Raw genomic sequence first — 26705 nt, forward strand, 5'->3', positions numbered from 1 at the left:
CAATTCTTAAATACCCCTATATACGTGGATATGCACCTGTACTCTCACACTAGCTGCCGATCTCCAAAAAGTCGGAGGAGTTCCCAATACCTCCCAAAGAAATAAGAGTACACAAGATGTATAGAGATGGCGCAGTGTGAGCAAGGTGATGAGTATAATAGCCTATTTAGGGCTATAAGCAATGTATAGTTAAATACTAAAGAATCACATATGTTCAGACAATTAGTGCAAAAATATTACTATACATAAATATGAAATACTAGAGATATAGCAATTATGGACACTGATTTAGGAAGTACACAAGGGTAGGACCTATATGTTCATAAGGTTGTAAAGAGTTCCTTATTGTGTCACAAAGTAGCAGGCAAATGAAAAATTCAGACTTAATCTTCTTCCAATCTTGTATGTATCCCCCTAAGGGTTATGCACTTACATTAAAAACCCTCAATCGAATGAGGTAAGGATGATTCAATAATGCTGGACAAGGATGTCGCCTCTTGGATATACAGTCACTGGCAGATGAAACTTTCTTTAAAAACCTCAGCAAATGAGGTATGACAAAGGGCATATAAATAAAATGTCCCAAGTACAGATGGTACTATTACAGTCCAAATAGCTGTAGATCTGCACTGATGAAGAAGGGAAGAAAAGTTATTTACCCTTGGAAATGCGTCAGGTACTATACAGGGCGAGGATTGCCCTCTATGCACACCGGCACTTTGATTAATAACTCCTGATAAGGAGTGCAGACCTACAGCTATTTGGACTGTAATAGTACCATCTGTACTTGGGACATTTTATTTATATGCCCTTTGTCATACCTCATTTGCTGAGGTTTTTAAATGTGAGTTTGCACTTGTCTGTCTATATATATATATGTAATATTAATAAACTGTATTACACTATATATTTCTCTCTGACTTTCTTACATGGTATGGTGATTGAGATCGAAAGTTTCCATCTACCAGGACACCAAGAAGGGCACAAGCACCTAATAAAGAAAGAAAGTTTCATCTGCCAGTGACTGTATATCCAAGAGGCGACATCCTTGTCCAGCATTATTGAATCATCCTTACCTCATTCGATTGAGGGTTTTTAATGTAAGTGCATAACCCTTAGGGGGATACATACAAGATTGGAAGAAGATTAAGTCTGAATTTTTCATTTGCCTGCTACTTTGTGACACAATAAGGAACTCTTTACAACCTTATGAACATATAGGTCCTACCCTTGTGTACTTCCTAAATCAGTGTCCATAATTGCTATATCTCTAGTATTTCATATTTATGTATAGTAATATTTTTGCACTAATTGTCTGAACATATGTGATTCTTTAGTATTTAACTATACATTGCTTATAGCCCTAAATAGGCTATTATACTCATCACCTTGCTCACACTGCGCCATCTCTATACATCTTGTGTACTCTTATATATATATCTCTCAAATTATATGTTTTTTTAAATATTAAAAAAAATAAGTCTATAGTTTGAGTCTTTATAAAGCCGTCATGTTGTAACCTGGGTTTCCATCTTTCTTGAGGCTAATATGTATATATGAATATAGCAGTGAAAGGCTGAACTCTTCACACAATTTTCAGAATTAAATTTTAGGAAAAGGGGACAAAATTCACTATACTGAAAATTTATTTTTTTTTGTTGTTGTTTTTATTTTATAACTACATATAATGAAACCTTTTATAGTACAATCTCAGAGTTCAATGTCCCTTTAAGTCATCTGTACAAAGTTAGATTACAACATCAAGGACTTCAGGAACTGCACAGACACCATATTATAAACACATACTTTTTAGAAAACAAATAATTGTCCTGTTAGAAGTGCAATCCACTTAACATCTGGAGCAGTTCTGTTTTCTTAAGCAGCAGTATTTGATCATAAAGAATAAAATGATTCCAGTTGGGAGAATTATATACCTGTTCCACACAGGTGCTTTTCTGACCTTTATCTACAAAGAAATTCATTTTCACAGATTTCAGATGTCAGAAAATGCCCCCCCTTTAGCAGCTTGCACACCAAAGTTCAATATAGGATCAGACATCACATGTATATATTTATTTGATAATCAAACATTTATTATGATTTTTATGGCAAGTATCCAGTAAGGATAAGCTGAAGGTGTAAGATATTTTTTTTTCAAGTACTCGTTCCTCTGGATTTTCTTATCTAGTGCTTGGCACATCTCTCTTTTTACATAACATCTTTGTGTTTGAAGCATCTGCAAGAGATTCGTTTTAAGTCTCTGGCATGTTCATTTCTGTGTAATTTGCTGCAGATGTTTTAGCTGATAGATAAGATACATATTTTGCTCTACCTTTTCAAATTGGGGATATATAACAGATTTTATCGCATTGAGAGGTAAATGTGATCAAACAAACCTATTCAAAAAGAGGTTAATCTTGAAGATTTGTATATGCACAAATAAAAGCACTAATAAGAATCTTTTAATAAAATGTACATACATCAAATGTTCCTATTTATTATCGTTTCCTGCTAAATGTATTTGTCAGAGTATCAGAAAAGCACACATTTTAAAGGGACATTATAATCCAAAAAAAAAAAAAAAGGTTGTAAACCAGTAATGGCCAACTTCCTAACTCATGAGGGTCATAGATCAATATTTTAGAAGCTTTAAAAGGACGCAAAACCCAAAAATGTTCCTTCATAATTCAGGCCAAGAATACAGTTTTAAACAATTTTCTAGTTTACTTCTATTATCTGCTTTGCTTCATTCTCTTAGCATCCTTTGTTGAAGAAGCAGCAATGCACTACTGGGAGCACTATCTGAACAAATTGAGCGAGCCAATAGCAAAAGGCATATATGTGCAGCCACCAATAAGCAGCTCCTGAGCCTACCTAGGAATTGTTTTCAACATAGAACACTAAGAGAATTAATAAACAAATTATATAACAGGAGTAAATTAGAAAGTTGTTGTAAAATCACATGTTCTATCTGAATCATGAAGGAAAAAAATTGGGTTTCTTGTCTCTTTAAAGGAACAGTCAACACCAGAATTTTTGTTGTTTAAAAAGGTAGATAATCGCTTTATTACATATTCCCCAGTTTTGCATAACCAACACAGTTATAATAATACACGTTTTACCTCTGTAATTACCTTGTATCTAAGCTTCTTGCAAACTGTCCCCTTATTTCAGTTTTTTTGACAGATTTGCATTTTAGCCAATCAGTGCTCACTCCTAGGAGCTTCACGTGCATGAGCTCAATATTATCTATATGAAACACATGAACTAACACCCTCTAGTGGTGAAAAATTGTCAAAAAAAATTCTGATTAGAGGTGGCCTTCAAGGTCTAAGAAATTAGCATATGAACCTCCTAGGTTTAGCTTTCAACTAAGAATACCAAGAGAACAAAGCAAAAATGGTGATAAATGTAAATTGTAAAGTTTAAAATGACACGCCCTATCTGAATCATGAAACTTTATTTTGGACTTGACTGTCCCTTTAAGGGTTGCCTATAAATCTATGGCTTTTAAATATACAAATAATAATATTTCCTAAAAAAAGGTCTAGTGGCACCATCTCAGATTTAGGTAAGGTTGCAGGTTAACATCTCCAAAGTCAAAATTTCCACATCACCAAGGATATTTTCACAACTTTATTGGAACATATAGGTCCAGGATAACACAGGAGACATTTTGGGTTTAAATACCCTTAAATATGCCAAGGGGTCATGACTATCCTACAAACTAATTAAGCTTACAGTAAAGATGAAACAGATTTTTTCTGCCTATGATTCTTAACTATCATCAAAATTAATGTATCTATGTTTCATTTGCAGTGGTTAAACACATTAAAGCAAAAAAAAAAAATAAGGCTGCCAAGTTCTGCCCACTGATGACATCACAATCTGGGCTTCATCTATGCACTCTGCTAAATAGCATTGACAGTCTGTTGAATCCAATTAGTGAGTCTTTTGTAACTTGTGAAGCCTTTAATGCTGCCCAGATAGTGATATCATCAGTGGGCGGAGCTTGGCAGACATTTCAAAGTGACCAGAAACAATAATAATTTTAAGATAACTTTTTACTGTGACTGCTGTATGATATAGAAAGGGCTGCAGAAGGTTATGTGCATCTTAATCTAAGGTATGATTTTAAAATGACTAAGATGTGGACTGTCCCTTTAGCAACCACTTTTTATGACACCAGATCATCAAAAAAAGTAACATATACAATGTTCATCTTCTGATATTTTCAAATATAGAGCAAAAATAATATAATGAAACTGAAGTTGGTTGCATTAGGGCTCCTAATTTTGTAGTGCTTAACATCTAGTCTAAACAGCTTTAGATTATGTGATGTATAAGGATTTCATTTTGATCTTGGTGAATCAACATAAAGTTTTTTTTTTTTCAAATGTTATAATAAATTATATACATAAGAATAAAGAGTGTTTATTAGAAAAATAATGAAGAAATAATTATTTGGTGAAGAGTAGATCAATTTCCTCCTTATTTAATTGACGTTCAGTGTTTATATATTTATGCCTGTGTCTATGTACTGATTTTTAATGCATTGTCTTAAAACGTTCAGTGCTATTTTTGTCTTTTACCCTCTTGAGTGCTAACGACGGCTCAGAGCCGTCGCTAGCACTCTCCCACCTTGCGGGAGATCTGGGGGATCCCACCTGCTCTTACCCCGGCGATCGGGCCTACATAGTGACAGGCATCAGTGGGGCTTCACGTTATGCACGGTGACGTCACGCGCAATGACGTGATGACGTCACAGCACAACTTTATTTAAAATTAACAAAGTTAAGTATAGGAGCAGGTGGCATGCTGCTTAGAAGCCTGTATCTCAGGCATCTAAGTAGCTACAGACCCCCAACCCACCGTTGGAAAGGTAATCGCCTAACCTTTCCAACAGTGTAAGTCTTGGGGATCTGAAAAAAAAAAAAAGTTTAAAAAAAAATATTAAAAAAAAAAATTATAACAGCTTAGCACCCAGGTGGGAAAGTGGTTAGAACTCAAAGGGTGGGACATAAAACCCCACATTTTTATTTCACAATTCAGATTCCAATTTACTTCTATTATCAAATTGTCTTTATTATCTTGTAATCCTTTGTTGAAAGGCAGGAAAGTAAGCTCAGGAGAGTGTACATGTCTGCAGCACTATATGTCAGCAGTTTTGCAATAATTTTTTTATACATTAGTAAGAGCACTAGATGGCAGCATTATCTCCTGTCATGTAGTGCTGCAGACATGTGCATGCTGCCTATCTAGATATCTCTTCAACAAAGAATACCATGGGAACGAAGCAAATTTGATAATATAAGTAATTTGTAAACTTTCTTTAAAATTGTATTATCTATCTGAATCATAAAAAAAAATTTGGATTTCATGTCCCTTTAACAAAAGTGATTTTTGGGTCACTACTTCTAGTTAATTAACGTATTGGAGTAAGAGGAATCACTTTTGTGCAGCCAAATGTGAAGGTGTTTTTTAAGGATGAGCAGAATGGAGATTTGCAGGTTTATGTTATCAGTATTTTTTATGTATCCACCAATTCTCTCAAATCCAGTTTCTACATTCCAAAGCCTCTTGCAGAGATAACGTATCACCATGTCACAATAGCTCCTGTAAAGTTTATTCACAAAGTAGCTTCTAACTAAATACTTTTGATCCCGGCAAGAATTGGTTCATCTGATCTATACCTGGCTGTGCCTGAATGCCCTGCTTTGTGAAGAGAATATTGTCTACAGAATATTATTTCCATGTTTTGTAAGTAATATAATGGCGCCAGTATGACAGTGCAGGACAAAATGCCACAGTATAAACACATTTTTTGTTACAATGTTGTTCATTCTTTAGTTAGTGCCGGATCTGCACTGTTGAAATTCCAGAGGCTAAAAGAACATAGATAATTTACTGATAAAACAGTAAAAGATTCAAGGAATTCTGATGACGGGACAGTCCTTAAATGTAGTCTGTTTTTAAACTATTTTTGGTATTATTGTGTAAATAGTGAAAAATATAAGTTTTATTTTTACACTTATCTCACTAATATTTTTGTTTTCTGACATAATTTTTAACATATACAGGTGTGATATGCCAGCGAAGTAAAGCATAGTGCTTTCATTGACGCATAGACAATATCATTTTAATATTAAATTAGGTAATGTGGAATCAATATACAAGGAAAGCCCTAACAGGGTTGCAAGAAATCCTACAAGGAGGTTTCTCCATTTCTTCTACTTCATAGTCGTCAACAGCTTCACCAGCTACTATGTTATTGCATGTGGCTTATCTAACTAAAAAGTGGAGAGAAAATTGACACTTAAAAGGCCTCTGAATTTAAGGGAGTATACATTTAATTAAGTATTAATGGTGTTAGTTTCTGGGTTATATTTTAATTAATTATGCAATTATATATGTTTTTTTCCAACAACAGTCACAACCTTGTATTATGGCTAAATATTTGTATTAATTAAGTAATCCATGTTCTATACAAGCTAAGTTATTGGGTTTGGACTGAGTAAATGAACTAGAGTAACCTACTTCTGTGCAGACCTCAGTAGTTTGGTTGGGTGGTCTACGATTGGTTGAATTGACAGATGACCTATATCTGAGTGATGAGAGGCCTTGAGATGTGAATTAACATGTTATGGCATAGAAGAAATAAAATATGTCATCGGATTTTGCCCTGTTTAAATGCTCGTTAACAGCTTACTACTTTAAAGTGAAATATCTGGGAAGATTTTGCCCTGTGGAATTACCTGATTTTTGCACTACTAGCCTATCTGTAGCTGACTTCCTGTTTGTCAACACAGTTTCATCCATTCCTCAACATCGTATCAGAGTTGAGAATGTTTGTCCAGGCTGAGAAGCAGATAGAGCAACACTGCCTCTACACATTGGCTTAGACCCAGGCCATGCCCCTAGATTCAGGTAGTGTAAAACCTGTAGATGGCTGCAGAGACTAATGGTCTTCAGATGGGTTAGGAGATAGAAGAATGGTCAGGCAGGCCCAGGATCTAAACCACACAAGCAAAGACAGTGCCTAATCAGGAGCCAGGAGAGTAGTCCTGATAGCCACAGGTCTTGGACTGGCAGGCACACAGGCAACATCAGGAACCAGAAGAAGGAAACAAAATGAAGTTAAACTTAAAATATTAAGGTGTTTAAATATACATGCGTCAAAGAGCTACTCTACTCTAGCCTGCAAGCATCTTCATTCAAAATAAGTTGGAAAGTCTGCATTTAATTGAAAATTCCATTTACCTTTCTTTTTCCCAGTTAAACTGTTCTCTATTTTTGTTATATGTTCTCTATTTCTTTATAGTTAGTTATTCACCAGTAGCACAAAATAAGGGTTATGAAATCAGATGCTACTTGCCAAACACATAATTGAAACATCTCCTTCTCTACAGGTATATTGTTTTGTTTATACTGGGACAAACATGAGTGCCATTGGATCTTATTATGTAAAAATATGTGCAGGGGTATTCAGGGGTTAAAGGGACAGTCAAGGATAAATTAAACTTTCATTATTCAGATAGGACTTTTAATTTTAATTGACTTTCCAATTTACTTTTATCATCAAATTTGCATTTTTCTCTTGGTATTCTTAGTTTAAACTAAACATAGGTAGGCTCATATGCTAATTTCTAAGCCTTTGAGGGCTGCCTCTTATCACATGCTTTTTAAATCTCTTTTCAACACAAAGAGACAGAAAGTACACGTGGGCCATATAGATAACACTGTGTACAGGCACAGGGGGTTATTTAAGATTTAGCACAAAACAATGCTAAATGCAAGACAATAGATAATAAACAGTCACAGTCATGTGATCAGGGGCTGGAATACGGTTCCTAGATGCAAGGTAATCACAGAGGTAAAAAGTATATTAATATAACTGTGTTGGTTATGCAAAACTGGGGAATGAGTAATAAAGGGATTATCTATCTTTTAAAACAATAACAATTCTATGGTTGACTGTCCCTTTAATATAGCTCAAGTATAGCCAACTGGCAGCCCACGGGGTAGATCTGTGAATGTGTGCCATAGTGTTTGTGGTCCCAGGAAAAAGTGAAACTAAATATATGTGCTTTGGGGACTTCTGGTTAGTGGGCAAACTCATATAAGCCCTGCAACGTTACTTACAGTTATAGGAAATGTTTTCTTTCTGTGTTTAATATCCATAAAATAATACACTGTGCTTAAAGTTTCTAATATATTGATCTGCAGACCTCATGTGTTAGGAAGTTGGCCCTCACTGCTGTAGGTGACTGCAGACTTTTAAGAGGAATACAAAAGGATCAATCAATGATATATAAAGGCATAATTGGAGTCCGTGATACCCACTCACCACATGACATTAGTGGAGGACAGCTGTAAGTCGTGTTGGGTATGGAAAGAACATTGAGTGGTATTGGTTTAGTAGTCTGTTCTTACAAGATTATCATCACAATACTTCTATGCAATATTTCCCTTTTAAATACCACATTTACATTATATTTTTCATGTGCTTTTCATGTTTTGTTTTGCTCTTGTGGGATTTTAATAAGTTCAGGTTATTATAACAGTGTATTAATTAACTGTGTTTGTTTTTTTTATTTCAGAGTGATTTTTTATATACTTTTCTGCCACTGTGAGCATTTTATTACTGTAACTCTTTATTATTCTTTTTATTATTTAGATATTAGGGATAACTGCTTTGGAACATTCCAAAGAGGAAGTTGTAAATTTAGGTGAAGGGCTTATATTAAAGTTATGGTAAATTTTGAAAGTAGATAAATACCATTGTCAAAAAGTTCTGGGTTTTTCAGTTTAACCTCCCACACTGAGTGTATGCCTGGGGGGCAAGACAGATATTAATAAAGGTTTTAATGAGGGCACAATCACATCTGTCAACTAATAGCACCAGGATCATAATGCCACAGTAACAATCATTTTGTGTGTTACAATCATTTAGTGTCCCAATTATAGTTGTCAAACCTCCATTATTTTAATGGATCTCTCCTTATTTGCCCAAACATTTTTTACAGTCTTCCAGGCTCCCTTATTTATGTGCACATTTTCACAACATGTAAAATATTCATTTTAAACATTTAATATTGTACTTTTGTACTCTTTTTTTTAGTTAGTAATTTTGATGTATCTGACAGTTTCATGTCTTTACTCCCACTCTGCCTTAAATGAGAAATAGAATTCAGGGACTTGCAGAAAGTTGTTGAATGTATTCAGCTAGACTGTGTGAATAAAGGTGATTTGTATGAAAAATGTTGTTGTACCAAACTATATCAAGTGGTAAAAGAGTGTTTTTTTTCAGTAACTAATATATAGTTTGTCGATTTCCTAATCTCCATTATTTTCTTCAAAAAATCGTTAGCAACCCTAGACCCATTCAAGGTGTTGATAAAGGGATTTGAGCAGATTCTTTAGAACAAGGATTTTAAAAGGACAGTCTAGTCAAAATAAACTTTCATAATTCCGATAGGGCACATCATTTTAAACAACTTTCCTATTTACTTTTATCTTTAAATGTTATTTGTTCTCTTGGTATTCTTTGTTGAAAGCTAAACCTAGGTAGGCTCATATGGTAATTTCTAAGCCCTCGAAGGCTTAGAAGGTTCACGTGTGCCATATAGATAACATTGTGCTCACGCCCGTGGAGTCACTTATGAGTCAGCACTGATTGGCTAAAATGCAAGTCTGTCAAAAGAACTGAGATAAGGGGGCAGTCTGCAGAGGCTTAGATACAAGGTAATCACAGAGGTAAAAAGTGTGTTAATATAGCCGTATTGGTTATGCAAAACTGGGGAATGGGTAATAGAGGGATTATCTATCTTTTTAAACAATAACAATTATGGAGTAGACTGTCCCTTTAATTCACAAAGCAGGTAATGTTTATAACTTTCTGTGAAAAAAAGACACCAAAGTATTTTAGTCTTATAGTACAAGAGCTGGGAAGCACCAACATAGACTACGATGTGATGGTATAAAATCGCAAACAGATTTATTAATACAGTAGTTTGAATATATTTTCACTAGAATATAAATGTTCACTCAAATATAGGGCCTTGTATTTTTCCTGCATTTCTTTTTGAATATGCACCCTTGAAAATGAGCAGTGTGTCTTTTTGAATAAAGACAATAGAGGTTCTATAATATTTATTTAAAGCTTCTTAACTTAAGTTTCAGGTGGACCTGAAACTTCGGGGGTAGATTGCAGCATCCACTGCTTGATAAATCTACCCCTAAAAGTGAAGTTTTCCACAAAAGGTGAGGAGAGCCCTGCCCTTAAGCACAATGTGTAGTAGATGCACTTTTAGGGACCGATTTATTAAAGTGTGGACGGACATGATACAATGTAGCGTATCATGTCCGCCACACATTGATAAATGCCGACAGCATACGCTGTCAGCATTTATCATTGCACAAGCAGTTCTTGTGAACTGCTTGTACAATGCCGCCCCTTGCAGATTCGCGGGTATCAATCTGCCCGATCGTAAAGGATCGGGCGTATTGAAGACCACAGCCTCGGAGGCAATGGATCAGTTATGGAGCAGCAGTCTTTAGACCGCTCCTTCATAACTGCTGTTTCCGCGAGCCTGAAGACTCATTTTTTTATTTCACATTAGCATGATGCATTTACCTCAGTTTCTCTAGAGTCTTACTGGTACACAAATTATGTTAAGCCATTTTATTAACTTCTACATACAGCCATACTTTAACTGACAACAGTTTGTAACTATTCTTGTTTGTAGCTAAAGGTTTCAAAACTGTTTATATGGTATATGTATGAAATTATATGGTATAGTGTTACAACCTTTATGTATCATTACTTGCATATGTCAGTATATTGGACGAGAGACACTTTTCCAAAGAGGGGTGTGCGCATGTCTCTTGGGCACTAAAAGCCTAACATGGTCACAAACATTGCTGCCATATTTTGCTTGACACATGCACGCCCCGGTGCTCTGACAAAATGCAGAAGGACATTTGGCAGAAGGACATTTGGCAGACGGACATTTGGCAGACGGACATTTGGCCGATGGACATTTGGCTGACAGACAGAAAGCTAAAGAATGTTCCGATTTCGGCCGAGGGCACATACGTTCCAGAGTGCTCTGTTCTAATCAGAGCCTCGGGCGCCGCAACTGCCTCTGGGAACCTTACCATGGGTCCCAGGCCGCACGTTTTGTAATTCTCTGTCTGGGAAATTATCTATCTATCAAATCTATCTATTTATCTATCAAATCTATCTATCTATCGTATCTATCAAATGTATCTATTGCATCTATTGATCAATCTATCTAATCTATGTATCTATCTATCAAATCTATCTATCTCGTGGCCGGACTGTTATCTGACAGCCACTTGTGTTTCGGCCAAATGTCCGTCGGCCAAGTGTCCGTCGGCCAAGTGTCCGTCGGCTAAAAGTCCGGCCACGGCACGCCCCATTAGCCTACCACAGTATGTTCTCAAGCAAAAGAGTGAAGTTTCAACAAAGGATTCTAAGAAAAGTAAATTAGAAAACAAAAGTGAGTTGATTTTCTTTTTTTTAAATTGTACACTCTGAATGATAAAAGCCTTGTTTTGACTTCAGTGGCTCCATGAAAGCTCCAGAAATGTGTCCATGCAGTCATGAATGACTGATATAACTTCCAAGCCTAGATTCATAGACGCTTTAAGGTTGTTACTATGGCATCATTGTAAAGGCTGATCATGTTAGAAATTCATTAAACATCACTTCACCTATATTTTCCAGCATTTCTCTCATGGACGTTCCTTTCATTTATACCTATAGTTGCTTGTGGTGCCCAACACATTTCACTTCAAACAGAACCAGTACCAACCCCGTAAAAACAATAATTACACCCGTAGCATTTAGGAAACAAGCTTGCAAAATGGTTTATGTAGATTTTTGTTTGTAATTGTAAAATATTGACATCTGTTTTTTTAGTGAAAAGTAGCCTCACTGGCTAGTACAAAAGGTGTCTCCAGGGGCTCGTCATGGACATTCTAGGCTGTTCTAGAGGACCAGCATACAGGACTTATAATGGTTCTTTTGCCCCTGTATAATATGTCATCTCGCGGCCATGTCACTATGTCAAAGCTGACAAGGTTGTCTCAGATTTAATTTTCTTTTATAGCTCTTTAACTGTTTTCTTTTGTGTGTATGTTAGCCTGGACTGGTTTATAGAAAGAGTTATTTTATATGGGGGGTTTTCTGTACTGTCTTGAACACGTTTTTGTGATGCCTGCATCCTTCACTGTGCAGAGAAGCGAATGGTTACGAGATGCTGTTCCTTTGCACGAAAACAAAAGTGACTAGAAACTCGCAGCTGTGACAACTGGCGGTTATAAATTTTAAAGTTGTGATGTTGCTGCAAGTTTTTTTCCCGCAAGCATGTTTTATTGAACTAAGCCACAGTCTCAGTCACCCTAAAATCGAATCTCTTCAGATTGCACTGAAATCCCTGCAAATAAGTAATATTTTAACATTTAAAAAATACTGATTATATCTTTCATGGAGAAACTATATCATTTTTAAGAGCCAAGCAATTTGAAATTGAAAACTATGTGATTGTTTGTCAATTCTAATGCCAGTAGCATATGTACTTCTGCTGTACGGAATGTTCTGTGCTAACGGTAGTGTACTTTAGCGATGTCTGTTAAAATGTTTGCTAGATATAAATTCCACATTGTAGCTCAGGTTATCTATGTTTTGGAAAGGATTGTACATTTTCTGTATTAATAATAGGAAACATTTTATCCTGATTCAGACAACTCATCACCTTCACCAAAGATAACTCACTATAATAAACTGAAATGGAAGGAGACGGCATACAAAGTCTTTTCTCATGGGCGTAGTATTTTGCGTGACTTTCTTTCCTGCTGCCCATCTCTTCCTATCTCTTGGTAGTCATAAATGCAAGAGATTCATTTCATCTACATTTTAATAAATTATTTGCTTTCTGCAGCTAACGAGTGCATTTTCTCGATATCTTGCTGACAGCAGATTTATTAGTCTTCTGCGAGCAGTCTGTTGAGGCCAGAAAAGCATTGGTTTGCTAAAAGGCTTACTAGTAATATGCTGTGTGTTTTATTTCTCTACTGTACAATGGGGCCTCTCTAATCTATATTATAATCCCCAAAATTTATAATAGCCCCTATTTCACATGTGGCTACCCTTGATGACAATTTAGTAAGGTGGTTACAGCAACAGCAGTGGTCACTTAGCCATTTTTAAATATTATTTACTAAAATCTTCAAAATTATAAAAAAAAAGTTTTTAACAGTTTTTGCTGCAGATATCTTACTTGCCATCAATTATAAATATAATAATGGTATATTGTGAATCTGCTGAAAAAAAACAACAATAATATAATTTGTGTGGGTCACTCACTAAGATTTGACTTACAATAGGGTTTAAATGTAGGTAGCAAAAAAGGCTCAAAATTGGCTCAGCGTAAAAAAGGCTGAGCAGCAAAAGGGTTAAAGGGACACTGTAACCAAAAATTTTCTTTCGTGATTCAGATTGAGCATGAATTTTTAAGCAACTTTCTAATTTACTTCTATTATAAAATTTTCTTCATTCTCTTGGTATCTTTATTTGAAATGCAAGAATGTAAGTTTAGATGCCGGCCCATTTTTGGTGAACAACCTTGCTGATTGGTGGATAAATTCATCCACCAATAAAAAAGTGCTGTCCAGAGTACTGAACCCAAAAAAGCTTAGATGCCTTCTTTTTCAAATAAAGATAGCAAGAGAACGAAGAAAAATTGATAATAGGAGTAAATTAGAAAGTTGCTTAAAATTGCATGCTCTTTTTGAATTACAAAAGAAAAAATTTGGGTTCAGTGTCCCTTTAAGGACGCACAAAATAACAATTTAGAGATCTCAGGTTGAAGGGCCTGTTTGATAAATTGATCCTTTTTTTGTAACGAGTAGTGGTGCTAACAGGTGATGTGTGCAATTAACCTGTTCTGCAACAAAACCATAGATATGTGTGTTTGTCTCTTTAAAGGATTTAGGGGCATTATAGATATAGCAGCATTTGTGTTTGTTCTTTGCGAAAAAAATTTACTGTAAAAAAGTGCTTATTAGTAAATTTTTTAATGTTAATTGATTGATTCCTGTAGCATTTGTATCTGTTTAGTGACGTTAATTCCTAACATCATCCTATACGGTGAGGGTTATGTTTCATTCTAAAGCTTTTTAGGGTACTTGTTAATAATTCGAAATGTGTTTTCTTAGGTTTATCGAGTACTTTTAGCTGTGAAATTTGAAGTGAAAATTGGCGCTGTAAACTGTTAAAGGGACATTCCAGTCAAAAATTAAATGCACATAGATTTATTACATATTTGAATAGAAACATATTTGCAATATACATGCATTGGCAAAAATGCGTCTAGTAAGAGTTATCACTGTTTTAGAGTTAACATTTTTCTCTGCACGTGCATGTGAAGCACAGCTAGATATTGTCACTGCACTCACATTTTAAATAATGCAGCTGCTCAGATCATCAGTGGGGCTTGTATCATGTCAGCAATTTACGAATTGAGTAATTACCAGATGGTACAAGCACCTTTAGGCTCTCTGAGCAAGTGCTGTGTTTAAAATGTTAGTGCACGCGCATACTTAAATACACTTTAGAAACAGCTATAGCTTTTATTAGAAGCATTTTTGCTAATACATGTATATTACAAAAATGCTTCTGCTCAATACCGAAATGCATCCATGTGGTTTCCAATTTTGGTTGGAATATCCCTTTAAGTATTAAGAATTTGGATTGCAACGAGCCAAACAGTATTCACATGTTTAGTATAGGTATGTTTTTCTTAGCGATAATGTCATTTTTTTTTTTACAATAAACGGTGACAATGAAAAGGTTAACAAGCCACATATCCATAAGATTAGAAAAAGGTGGTGAGATACTGCAGCATTAAACATAGGATTTGTAGGTTTTTAGATCACTCCGTCCATTCTGGGGAAAAAAATGTCCTGGAAAAAAAAAACTTTTAGATTTTTTTTTTTTGGGGGGGGGGGAATGGGTCATTTGTGTCTCTCTAAAGGGACATGAAACACGGTTTTTTTTCTTTCATGATTTAGAAAGAGCATGCAATTTTAAACAACTTTTCAATTTACTTCTTTTATATAATTTGCTTCATTCTCTTGATATCCTTTGTTGAAAAGCATATCTAGATAGGCTTAATAACTGCTGGTTGGTGGCACCACATAGATGCTACATGTGATTGGCTCACTATTCACGCATTACTATTTCTTTAACAAAGAATATCTAAAGAATGAAGCAAATTAGATAATAGAAGTAAATTGGAAAGTTGTTTAAATTGTATTCTCTATCTAAAACATGAAAGAAACATTTTGGGTTTTATGTAACTTTAAAGGGACACTGTACCCAAAAATTTAATTCCGTGATTTAGATTGAGCATGAATTTTAAATCAAATTTCGAATTTACTCCTATTATCAAATTATCTTCATTCTCTTGGTATATTTATTTGAAATGCAAGAATGTAAGTTTAGATGCCGGCCCATTTTTGTTGAACAACCTGGGTTGTCCTTGATGATTGGTGGATAAATTCATCCACCAATAAAAAGTGCTGTCCAGAGTACTAAAACCAAAATAAAGCTTAGATGCCTTCCTTTTCAAGAAAAGATAGCAAGAGAACGAAGATAAATTGATAATAGGAGTAAATTAGAAAGTTGCTTAAAATTGCATGCACTTTCAGAATTACAAATGAACAAATTCGGGTTCAGTGTCCCTTTAAGTATAATTTCTACTTTAATATAAAATAAATAATGCAGATCCCTATTCTGATTTGTATGTTTGTTCCTTTGACAGATAATTGGTATATCAGATGCAATGGATGAAGCTCAACAAAACCTGTCCAGAGCATTCATAAGACTGAAGAGTGCCACCCATTTAATGATTATACTGATTGGATTGTGGCATAAACTTAGCAAAGACCAGATGGGCATTCTACAGGCAACATTCCTACCATTACTGCAGGATGGGCAAGAGCTGGTAAGATGATTGTTTCTAAAAATGGTGAACATAATTACCGTATATTATGAAGGTAATTACTGCCAATTTGTATTTAGGCCATTACAAGGCCTATCATATTTGTTTTGCTATGGTAGTCAAATTTAGATTGCTAGAATAAAGGAAACAATGAAAGGTTTTCCTTGGCACAGGATAAGCAAAAAATCTTGGCTAAGAACTGGGAGAAATTGTGATTAGTATGCGGCATCATGAGGATTTGTAATCATGTTTATAACTAGGGTTTTAAAATGATGCTACAGTTTTATACTGGGACAGTCACAGTTTATGATCTCCTTCTACCACAGTAGAATTGTTCTGGGTGTCAGTCCCACATTGAAAAATTTGCCCTGAGGTGAAGACTTGGCGATATCGTTTGCATATTGCATCTGAGTCTCCTGCACTTAACATAAAAACACCAGAATAATAAAATAATGCTTCTAATCTGGTAATCCGGCATCTGTGAATCACCTGTGGTTAGGGTTGCCACCTTTAAAATACAGAACACTTATAAGTTACACATAGGTCACAAATTATGGTCAATAATATAATATTTAATGGATATTGTGTATTATTAACATAAGGGGCTGAGCAGTGTTGAACCCATTGGTGGGCATGGTCAATACTCCAATAACCAGCTTATTTGACTGTCCTGCTGCAAAGTGTCCGTAGATATTCCAATGCTGGCAACAATGGGATTTATCACTTAGCGAAGTTAGAAAAATGAGATAAATATACAAGTCTAGTCATTGTTAAAGGGACATGAAACCTATATCTTTTCTTTCGTAAATCAAACAGACTATACATTTTCAACAACTTTGCAATTTACTTCTATTATCACATTTTCTTCATTCTCTTGGTATCTTTTGTTGAAAAGCAGGGACGTCAGCTCAGAAGTGTGCACTTCTCAGAAGCACTATATGGCAGCAGTTTTGAAAGAATGTAATCCATCTGCAAGAGCACTAGATGGCAAGCACTATTTTCTGCCATGTAGTAGCACTGCGGAACCTGTTGGCGCTCTACAAATACCTGATAATAAATAATAATAGTACTGCAGACACCTGCCTTGGTATCTCTTCAACAGAGAATACCATGAGAATGAAGCCGATTTGATAGTAGGGGAAAATTGGAAACTTTTTTTAAAATTGTATGCTCTGTCTGAATCACAAAATATTTTTTTTTATTTCATATCCCTTTTAAAACGACGGTGTGCTCTGCTAACAAGTGGCGATCCAGTGCAGTACAATTCTTATATATTGATCAAAGGGCATTATAGTGCAAAAATGTCCCAATCTAATCCGTTACGCATGTAACTTTAGCATTAGCGACCCTACAACTTGGGAGACGTAGAGTACTGTTGGTCCTATGCGAAAACTGAAGGTGGGACAATCTGCAGTAGCAGTTGCACAGCTGGGACTATCTTTCGATAGGAGGCATCAAATCAGTGTGAAGTAGTAGTAAATTAAAGGGACAGTAAAGGCCTTGAGATTTTTAGATAAAATTATTAGTTATGTGTAATGAAACAACTTTGCAATATATTGTCATTGTTTATTTTGTCCCTTTTTCATGTAATTTAGCTCTGACAATTGAGGGTGTACTAATTTTCCATAATTGGCTTTAACAACTGCAAAACAATGCATTTTATACTAACTTTGTGACCGCAGCTAGCCTTGTTGTCTGCCAACTAAAGCCCAGATTGGCTTCTCCAAGTAAGGCAAATGGTGGGTGGAGTTTGGCTGTTAAAAAACAATTTCAGTAAACAGGATGTTAAATTGTTTTAAAAATGTTTAGACTTGTTTGATATGTCATTCTATAGCAACACAAGAGAAATGTCTTGTAATTACAAGGTGTTTACTGTCCCTTTAAAGGGACATCCCAGTCAACATTTAAATGCACATAGATTAATTACATCTTTGAATAGAAACATATTTGCAATATAAATGTATTGGCAAAAATGCTTCTAGTAAACGTTATCACTGTTTTAGTATTAACATTTCTCTTGTTAAGTGTATCCAGTCCACGGATCATCCATTACTTGTGGGATATATTCCCTTCCCAACAGGAACTTGCAAGAGGATCACCCACAGCAGAGCTGCTATATAGCTCCTCCCCTCACATGTCATATCCAGTCATTCTCTTGCAACCCTCAACATAGATGGAGGTCGTGAGAGGAGTGTGGTGTTTTATACTTAATTAATTCTTCAATCAAAAGTTTGTTATTTTTAAATGGCACCGGAGTGTGCTGTTTTTTCTCAGGCAGTATTTGGAAGAAGAATCTGCCTGCATTTTCTATGATCTTAGCAGAAGTAACTAAGATCCACTGGCTGTTCTCACACATTCTGAGGAGTGGGGTAACTTCAGAAAGGGAATGGCGTGCGGGGTCTCCTGCAACTAAGGTATGTGCAGTAAAATATTTTTCTAAGGAATGGAATTGACTAAGAAAATACTGCTGATACCGAAGTAATGTAAGTAAAGCCTTAAATGCAGTGAAAGCGACTGGTATCAGGCTTATTAATGTATGTGCAGTAAAATAATTTTCTAAGGAATGGAATTTGACTAAGAAAATGCTGCTAGTACTGAAGTAATGTAGTAAAGCCTTAAATGCAGTGGAAGCGACTGGTATCAGGATTATCAATAGAGATACATACTCTTTAAAAAAGGATGTTTAAAACGTTTGCTGGCATGTTTAATCGTTTTTTGAGGTACATTGGTGATAAAACTTATTGGGGCATAATTTTCTCTTGTTAAGTGTATCCAGTCCACGGATCATCCATTACTTATGGAATATATTCTCCTTCCCAACAGGAAGCTGCAAGAGTCCACCCACAGCAAAGCTGCTATATAGCTCCTCCCCTAACTGCCATATTCAGTCATTCTCTTGCAAGCCTCAACATAGATAGGAGGTCGTGAGAGTCTGTGGTGCTTTCTACTTAGTTTATTCTTCAATCAAAAGTTTGTTATTTTTAAATGGCACCGGAGTGTGCTGTTTATCTCAGGCAGTATTTGGAAGAAGAATCTGCCTGCGTTTTTCTATGATCTTAGCAGACGTAACTAAGATCCATTTGCTGTTCTCACACATTCTGAGGAGTGAGGTACTTCAGAGGGGGAATAGCGTGCAGGTTTTCCTGCAGATAAGGTATGTGCAGTAAAATATTTTTCTAGGAATGGAATTGACTAAGAAAATACTGCTGATACCGAAGTAATGTAAGTAAAGCCTTAAATGCAGCGATAGCGACTGGTATCAGGCTTATTAATAGAGATACATACTCTTATAAAAATGTGTTTTAAAACGTTTGCTGGCATGTTTAATCGTTTTTTAACGTACATTGGTGATAACACTGTAATGTTGGTATAGCCTTAAATGCAGTAAAAGCGACTGGTATCAGGCTTATTAATAGAGATACATACTCTTGTAAAAATGTGTTTTAAAACGTTTGCTGGCATGTTTAATCGTTTTTTAACATATGTTTGGTGATAAAACTTATTGGGGCCTAAGTTTTTTCCACATGGCTGGCTTAAATTTTGCATAGAAACAGTTAACTGAAGCTTCCCACTGTTGGCTGTGGCAGTTTGTTGTGTCTGTTTTTAAAAACGTCTATGTCGTTTTTTTATCTGTTTTTTGCATTAAGGGGTTAATCATCCATTTGCAAGTGGGTGCAATGCTCTGTTACCTTATTACATGTACTGTAAAAATTTCGTTTGTTTTACTGCCTTTTTTTCACTGTTTTTCAAATTTTGACAAAATTTGTTTCTCTTAAAGGCACAGTAACGTTTTATATATTTGCTTGTTAACTTGATTTAAAGTGTTTTCCAAGCTTACTAGTCTCATTATTAGTCTGTTCTAACATGTCTAACATAGAGGAAGCTCTGTGTTCATTATGTTTTAAAGCCATGGTGGAACCCCATCTTAGAATGTGTACCAGATGTACTGATTTCATGTTAAACAATAAAGATCATTTTTTGTCTTTAAAAACATTATCACCAGAGGATTCTGTCGTGGGGGTAGTTATGCGGACTAACTCTCCCCACGTGTCAGACCTTTTGACTCCCGCTTTAGGGACTCACGCTCAAATGGCGCCAAGTACATCAAGGGCACCCATAGCGTTTCTTTTACCAGGGGATTCTGTCGAGGGGAAAGTTATGCCGACTAACTCTCCCCACGTGTCAGACCCTTCGACTCCCGCTTCAGGGACTCACGCTCAAATGGCGCCAAGTACATCAAGGGCGCCCATAGCGTTTATTTTACAAGACATGGCAAAGGTGGTGAATAATATTCTGGCAGCAGTATTAGTCAGACTACCTGAAATTAAAGGAAAGCAGTTAGCTCTGGGGGTAGATACAGAGCATACAGACGCTTTAAGAACCATGTATGATACTACCTCACAATATGCTTAGTCTGTGGGTGATTTTTTTTGACTCAGGGAAGATGATTTAACCTGATTCTGATATTTCTACATTTAAAATTTATGCTTGAGAACCTCCACTTGTTGCTCAGGGAGGCTTTGGCTGCTCTAAATGAATGTGTACAATCGCAGGGCCAGAGAAATTGTGTAGACTGGATAAATAATATGCAGTGCCGTTGTGTACTGATGTTTTTCCAATACCTAAAGAGGTTTACTAAAAATATTTTAATAAGGAATGGGATAGACCAGGTGTGCCGTTCTCTTCCCCTCCTATTTTTTAGAAGAATGTTTTCTAATAGTTACCACCACACGGGACTTCTGGCAGACAGTTCCTAAGGTGGAGAGAAGAGTTTCTACTCTAGCTAAGCGTACCACTACCTCTGACGAGGACAGTTGTGCTTTTTAGATCCAATGGATAAAAAATGTTTATTCAACAGGGTTTTATCCTGCAGCCCCTTGCATACATTGCTTCTGTCACTGCTGCTGCGGCGTTCTGGGTTGAGTCTCTTGATGAGGCTTTACAGTTAAGCGACTCCATTGGATGAATATATTTGACAAGCTTATGCTAGCCAATTCCTTTGTTTTCTGATGCCTTGTTCATTTGACTAGACTAACGGCTAAGAATTCTGTTTTTTACTATACTGGCGCGCAGAGCGCTATGGCTTATATCATGGTCAGCTGTCGTGACTTTAATAAATAAGCTACTTAACTTCCCTTCAAGGGGCAGACCCTATTCGGGCCTGGTTTGAAGGAGATTATTGCTTATATCACTGGAGGAAAAGGTCATGCCCTTCCTCAGGATAGGTCCAAATCAAGGGCAAAAAAAAAAAAAAAAGTCTAATTTTCGTGCCTTTTAAAAACTTCAGGGCAGGTGTGGCATCCTCTTCCTCTAAGGCAAAACAAGAGGGAATTTTTGCTCAGTCCAAGGCGGTCTGGAAACAATCGGACCTGGAACAAAGATAAGCAGGCCAAGGAGCCTGCTGCTGCCTCTAAGGCAGCATGAAGGAACGGACCCCTATCCGGTAACGGATCCTATAGGGGGCAGACTTTCATTCTTCGCCCAGGCGTGGGCAAGAGATGCCCAGGATCCCTAGGCATTGGAATTTATATCCCAGAGATATCTTCTGGATTTCAAAGATTCCCCCCCCAAAAAAAGGGGAGATTTCGCCTTTCACAATTATCTGCAAACCAGATAAAGAAGGAGGCATTCTTACATTGTGTACGCGATCCATCCAGTTCCAAGAGAGGAACAGGGACAGAGTTTTTACTCAAATCTGTTTGTGGTTCCCAAGGAGAGGGAACCTTCAGACCTATTTTGGATCTAAAGATCTTAAACAAATTCCTCCGAATTCCGTCATTTAAGATGGAAACTATTCGTACCATCTTAACTATGATCCAGGAGAGTCAATAGAGGACTACAATGGATTTGAAGGATGCTTATCCTCACATTGTGATGCATAAAGATCACCATCGTTTTTCAAGTTTGCCTTTCTAGACAGGCATTACCAGTTTGTAGCTCTTTCCTTTGGGATATCTACAGCCCCAAGAATCTTTATGGAGGTTCTGGGGTCGCTTTGGCGGTCCTTAGACCGCGGGGCATAGAAGTGGCCCCTTATTTAGACGACATCCTGATACAGGCGTCAAACATCCAAATTGCCCAGTCTCATACGGACGTAGTACTGGCATTTCTGAGATCACATGGGTGGAAAGTGAACATGGAAAGAGTTCTCTATCCCCAATCTCAAGGGTTTCCCTCCTAGGGACTCTGATAGATTATGTAGAAATGAAATTTTACCTGACGGAGTCCAGGTTGTCAAAGTTTCTAAATTTCTGCCGTGTTTTTTCATCCCATCCGCGCCCTTCGGTGGCTCAGTACATGAATGAAATCGGCTTAATGGTAGCGGCAAGGGACATAGTACCGTTTGCACGTCTACATTTCAGACCGCTGCAACTATGCATGCTCAGTCAGAGGAACGGGGATTACACAGATTTGTCCCCCTGTTAAACCTGGACCAAGAGACCAGAGATTCTCTTCTCTGGTGACTATGTCGGGTCCATCTGTCCAAGGGTATGACCTTCCGCAGGTCAGATGGGACAATTGTTACAATAGATGCCAGCCTTTTAGGTTGGGATGCAGTCTGGAACTCCCTGAAGGCTCAGGGATAGTGGACTTAGGAGGAGATCCTCCTTCTAATAAATATTCTGGAACTGGGAGTGATATTCCATGCTCTTCAGACTTGGCCTCAGTTAGCAACTCTGAGGTACATCATACTCAGTCAGACAATATACACGACTGTGGCTTACATCAGCCATCAAGGGGGAACAGAAGTTCCCTAGCGATGTTAGAAGTCTTACAATAATTCACTGGACAGAGACTCACTCTTGTCTATCAGCTATCCATATCCCAGGTGTTGAGAACTGGGAGGTGGATTTTCTAAGTCGTCAGACTTTTCTTCCGGGGGAGTGGGATTTCCTCCGGAGGTCAAGACCAAGCAGGAGAGGGCTTTGGTGTTTTTGACAGCGCCTGCGTAGCCACGCAGGACCTGGTATGCAGATCTGGTGGACATGTCATCCTTTCCATCACGGTCTCTGCTTCTGAGACAGGTCCCTCTACCTCAGGGTCCTTTCAACCATCTAAATAGAATCAATCTGAGATGGACTGCCTGGAGACTGAACGCTTGATGTTATCAAAGCATGGCTTCTCCAAGTCAGTCATTGATACCTTAATACAGACATGAAAGCCTGTCTCTAGGAAAATTGAACATAGATATGGTGTAAATATCTGATTGTTATGAATCCAAGGGTTACTCATGGAGTAAAGTCTGGATTCCCAGGATATTATCTTTTCTCCAAGATGTTTTTGAGAAAAGGGTTGTCAGCTAATTCCTTAAAAGGGGACAGATTTTTACTCTGTCTATTTTTTTGCACAAGCGTCTGGCAGGTATTCTAGACGTTCAGGCATTTGGTCAGGCTTTGGTTAGATCCAAGCCTGTGTTTAAAACTGTTGCTCCGCCATGGAGCTTAAACCTGATTCTTAAGGTTCTTCAAGAAGTTCCGTTTGAACCTTTTTTGTTCCATAGATATCAATCTTTATCTTGGAAAGTTCCTTTTGGGTAGCTAATTCCTCGACTCGTAGAGTCTCCAAGTTATCTGTGTTACAATGTGATTCTCCTTATCTGGTCCTTCGTACGGATAAGGTAGTCCTGCGTACCAACCTGGGTTTTTTCCTAAGGTGGTATCTAACAAGTACATCACTCAAGAGATAGTTGTTCCATGCTTGTATCCTAATCCTTCCTCAAAGAAGGAACGTCTATTACACAATATTGGACGTGGTTTGTGCTTTAAAGTTTTACTTACAAGCTACTACAGTTTTCATCAAACGTTCACCTTGTTTGTTGTCTATTCTGGACAGAGGAGAGGTCAAAAGACTTCAGCAGCCTCTCTGTCTTTTTGGTTAAAAAGCATAATTCATTTAGCTTATGAGACTGCTGGACAGCAGCCTCCTGAAGGGATTACAGCTCATTCTACTAGAGCTGTGGTTTTCACTTGGGCCTTTTTTAAATGTGGCTTCTGTTGAACAGATTTACAAGACGGAGTCTTGGTCTGCGCTTCATACTTTTAAAATTTAACAAATTTGATACCTTGCTTCTTCGGAGGCTATTTTTGGGAGAAAGGGTTTTTTACAGGCAGTGGTAACTCCAGTTTAAGTACCTGCCTTGTCCCTCCCATCATCCGTGTACTTTAGCTTTGGTATTGGTATTCCATAAGTAATGGATGATCCGTGGACTGGATACACTTAACAAGAGAAAACATAATTTATGCTTACCTGATAAATTTATTTCTCTTGTAGTGTATCCAGTCCACGGCCCGCCCTGTCACTTTAAGGCAGGTAATTTTTTCATTTGAATTACAGTCACCACTGCACCCTATGGTTTTTCCTTTCTCTGCATGTTTTCGGTCGAATGACTGAATATGGCAGTTAGGGGAGGAGCTATATAGCAGCTTTGCTGTGGGTGGACTCTTGCAGCTTCCTGTTGGGAAGGAGAATATATTCCATAAGTAATGGATGATCCGTGGACTGGATACACTACAAGAGAAATAAATTTATCAGGTAAGCATAAATTATGTTTTTCCACATGGCTGACTTATTTTCTGCATAGAAACAGTTAACTGAGGCTTCCCATTGTTGTAATAATGAGTGGGAGGGGCCTATTTTAGCGCTTTTTTGCGCAGTAAAAATTCAGACTCAGTCTTCCTGCTTCTTCCTGCATGATCCAGGTCGTCTCTAGAGAGCTCAAGGGACTTCAAAAGTCATTTTGAGGGAGGTAATCAGTCACAGCAGACCTGTGACAGTGTGTTTGACTGTGTTAAAAACGTTTTTTTCTCTATTGATTATCCGTTTTGGGTATTAAGGGGTTAATCATCCATTTGCAAGTGGGTGCAATGCTCTGCTAGCTTAATACATTTACTGTGAAAATTTGGTTGCTATAACTGATTTGGTTCATTGTTATTTCAACTTGAGACAGGTTTTGTGCTTCTTAAAGGCGCAGTAGCGTTTTTTATATTGCTTGTAAACTTATTTTAAAGTGTTTTCCAAGCTTGCTAGTCTCATTGCTAGTCTGTTTAAACATGTCTGACACAGATGATGTTACGGTACCAACAGTGTACCAAGGGTTAATACCAGATGAACAATGTCCTGCATAGGGAATCAGCAATTCACAACCCAGCCAGTTTCCCTGCAAACATGAGACCAAGCTCCACATTTCAGGTTTAAAAAAGAATAACTACTTTATTTGAAGGCAGCACACAGATTTATACACCCTGGCTTCAGGTTACAGAGGGCATTGGTTTAACAGTAAAGCAAACATATGAACAATGCATCAAACCTCTAACAATTGTCTATTCACAGGTAAAACAGATTAACATATTAAGTTAATTAACTAGGGAAGAACGTTTACTCAGACAATCTGATGTTGGGCAGTCTAGTTAACATAATCACACAAGGACACAATCAGTTTACCCAGACAGACTCCTGAGACACAATCAGATCTGAAACATACATAGAATACATCTTATTACAGAATATAGGAACAGTTCTTATTAGCTATAAAGTCTTTTATGCCCACTTGGCTTATAGAGTCACAATTGCTCCCAAAAGGTGCACTCACACCCTGTACCCATCCTGTATTTATGGATACAGGGTGACATAGACATAAGACAGAGTTATGAAAGTACATGGGGTGTCCAGCATATAAAATTCCATATTTTCATGCAGTCTCTGGGTATCCTTAAGCCCATGTACCTCCAGCCCAAAGAATGTTCCATAACAGGCCCTCCAATGTACAGTGGCGAGATTGGTTTCGTCACATCTCTCCCCTTTTCCAAACAGACTAACAGGGTATCTGACCTCCTGCCGGTCAGTGCCCTGGTTAGTCCAGCAACCCACCCATAAAACACAATTAGTAGTACAGCCCACCCACAATAAATGGTTACTACACCTGAGTACGGGGAAAACTTGTCCATGTCCAGGTGCCTCACCACAGCTGTGTGGGGGACTGGTACGCTGAATTGGTGGGTTGCGAGGTGGGCAGAGACCAGCTGTACTCTGCCCGGGTGCCAGCACTACCATGGAAGTAGCCTGGTGGGAGCCTGGTTGCTGGAGGGGGAGACCGACTGTCTCCCCTTTGGATACATAGCTGTGCTGCTGGAGGGGGAGACCAATCGTCTCCCCTTTGGCTAAACAGCCGTGTTGCTGGGGGACAGGACCATCAAACTCCTCTCCCTCTGGTTTGTCATGCTCGGCTGTCCAGGGTATGTACTGTGCCATATACCACCAGAGCGCCTGGTAGGCATGTCAGTTTGCTGGGACAATCCATCTGTATTCCCGTTATGAGAGAGAATTCCTGTCCATACAAACAAGGGTTCAAATTCCTCAGTGCCCAGACCAGGGCCAAACAGTCCTTCAAAATCACATCAGCTTCTTTACGAGTTTTCTGTACCTGCTCTTTATAGGTATCCACAATCCCTTCATACTGACATAGGGTGCCCTTGAGTTGCAGCACCTCACTATGAGCCAGCGTCAGCTTCTCCTCCAGTGTCACTAAGTTTTTCTTTAATGTTTCATGTTCCACTCTCAAGCTGGTGTTTTCTGCAGTCTGTCGGTGCAGCTTGTCTAGCAGAGATTCCTGTTCTAAACGTGCTTTTTCCTCTGCGCTCCTCTTCTCCTTCATCAGCGCATTGTAACGGGACCTCC

General features: G+C 37.5%; 1 protein-coding gene across 1 annotated transcript in view; it reads left to right on the forward strand.

The window, feature by feature from the left end:
• The window catches only part of BBS9 (Bardet-Biedl syndrome 9), a 1102055-nt gene that overhangs the window by 943955 nt on the left and 131395 nt on the right, over positions 1-26705 (forward strand). The window contains exon 20 of the mRNA XM_053714434.1: positions 15852-16034. Coding sequence (XP_053570409.1) covers positions 15852-16034 — 183 coding nt within the window. The remainder of the gene's footprint in view (positions 1-15851; positions 16035-26705) is intronic.

This window comes from Bombina bombina, chromosome 5 (assembly GCF_027579735.1).
Source record: "Bombina bombina isolate aBomBom1 chromosome 5, aBomBom1.pri, whole genome shotgun sequence".
NCBI classification, from domain to species: Eukaryota; Metazoa; Chordata; class Amphibia; order Anura; family Bombinatoridae; genus Bombina; species Bombina bombina.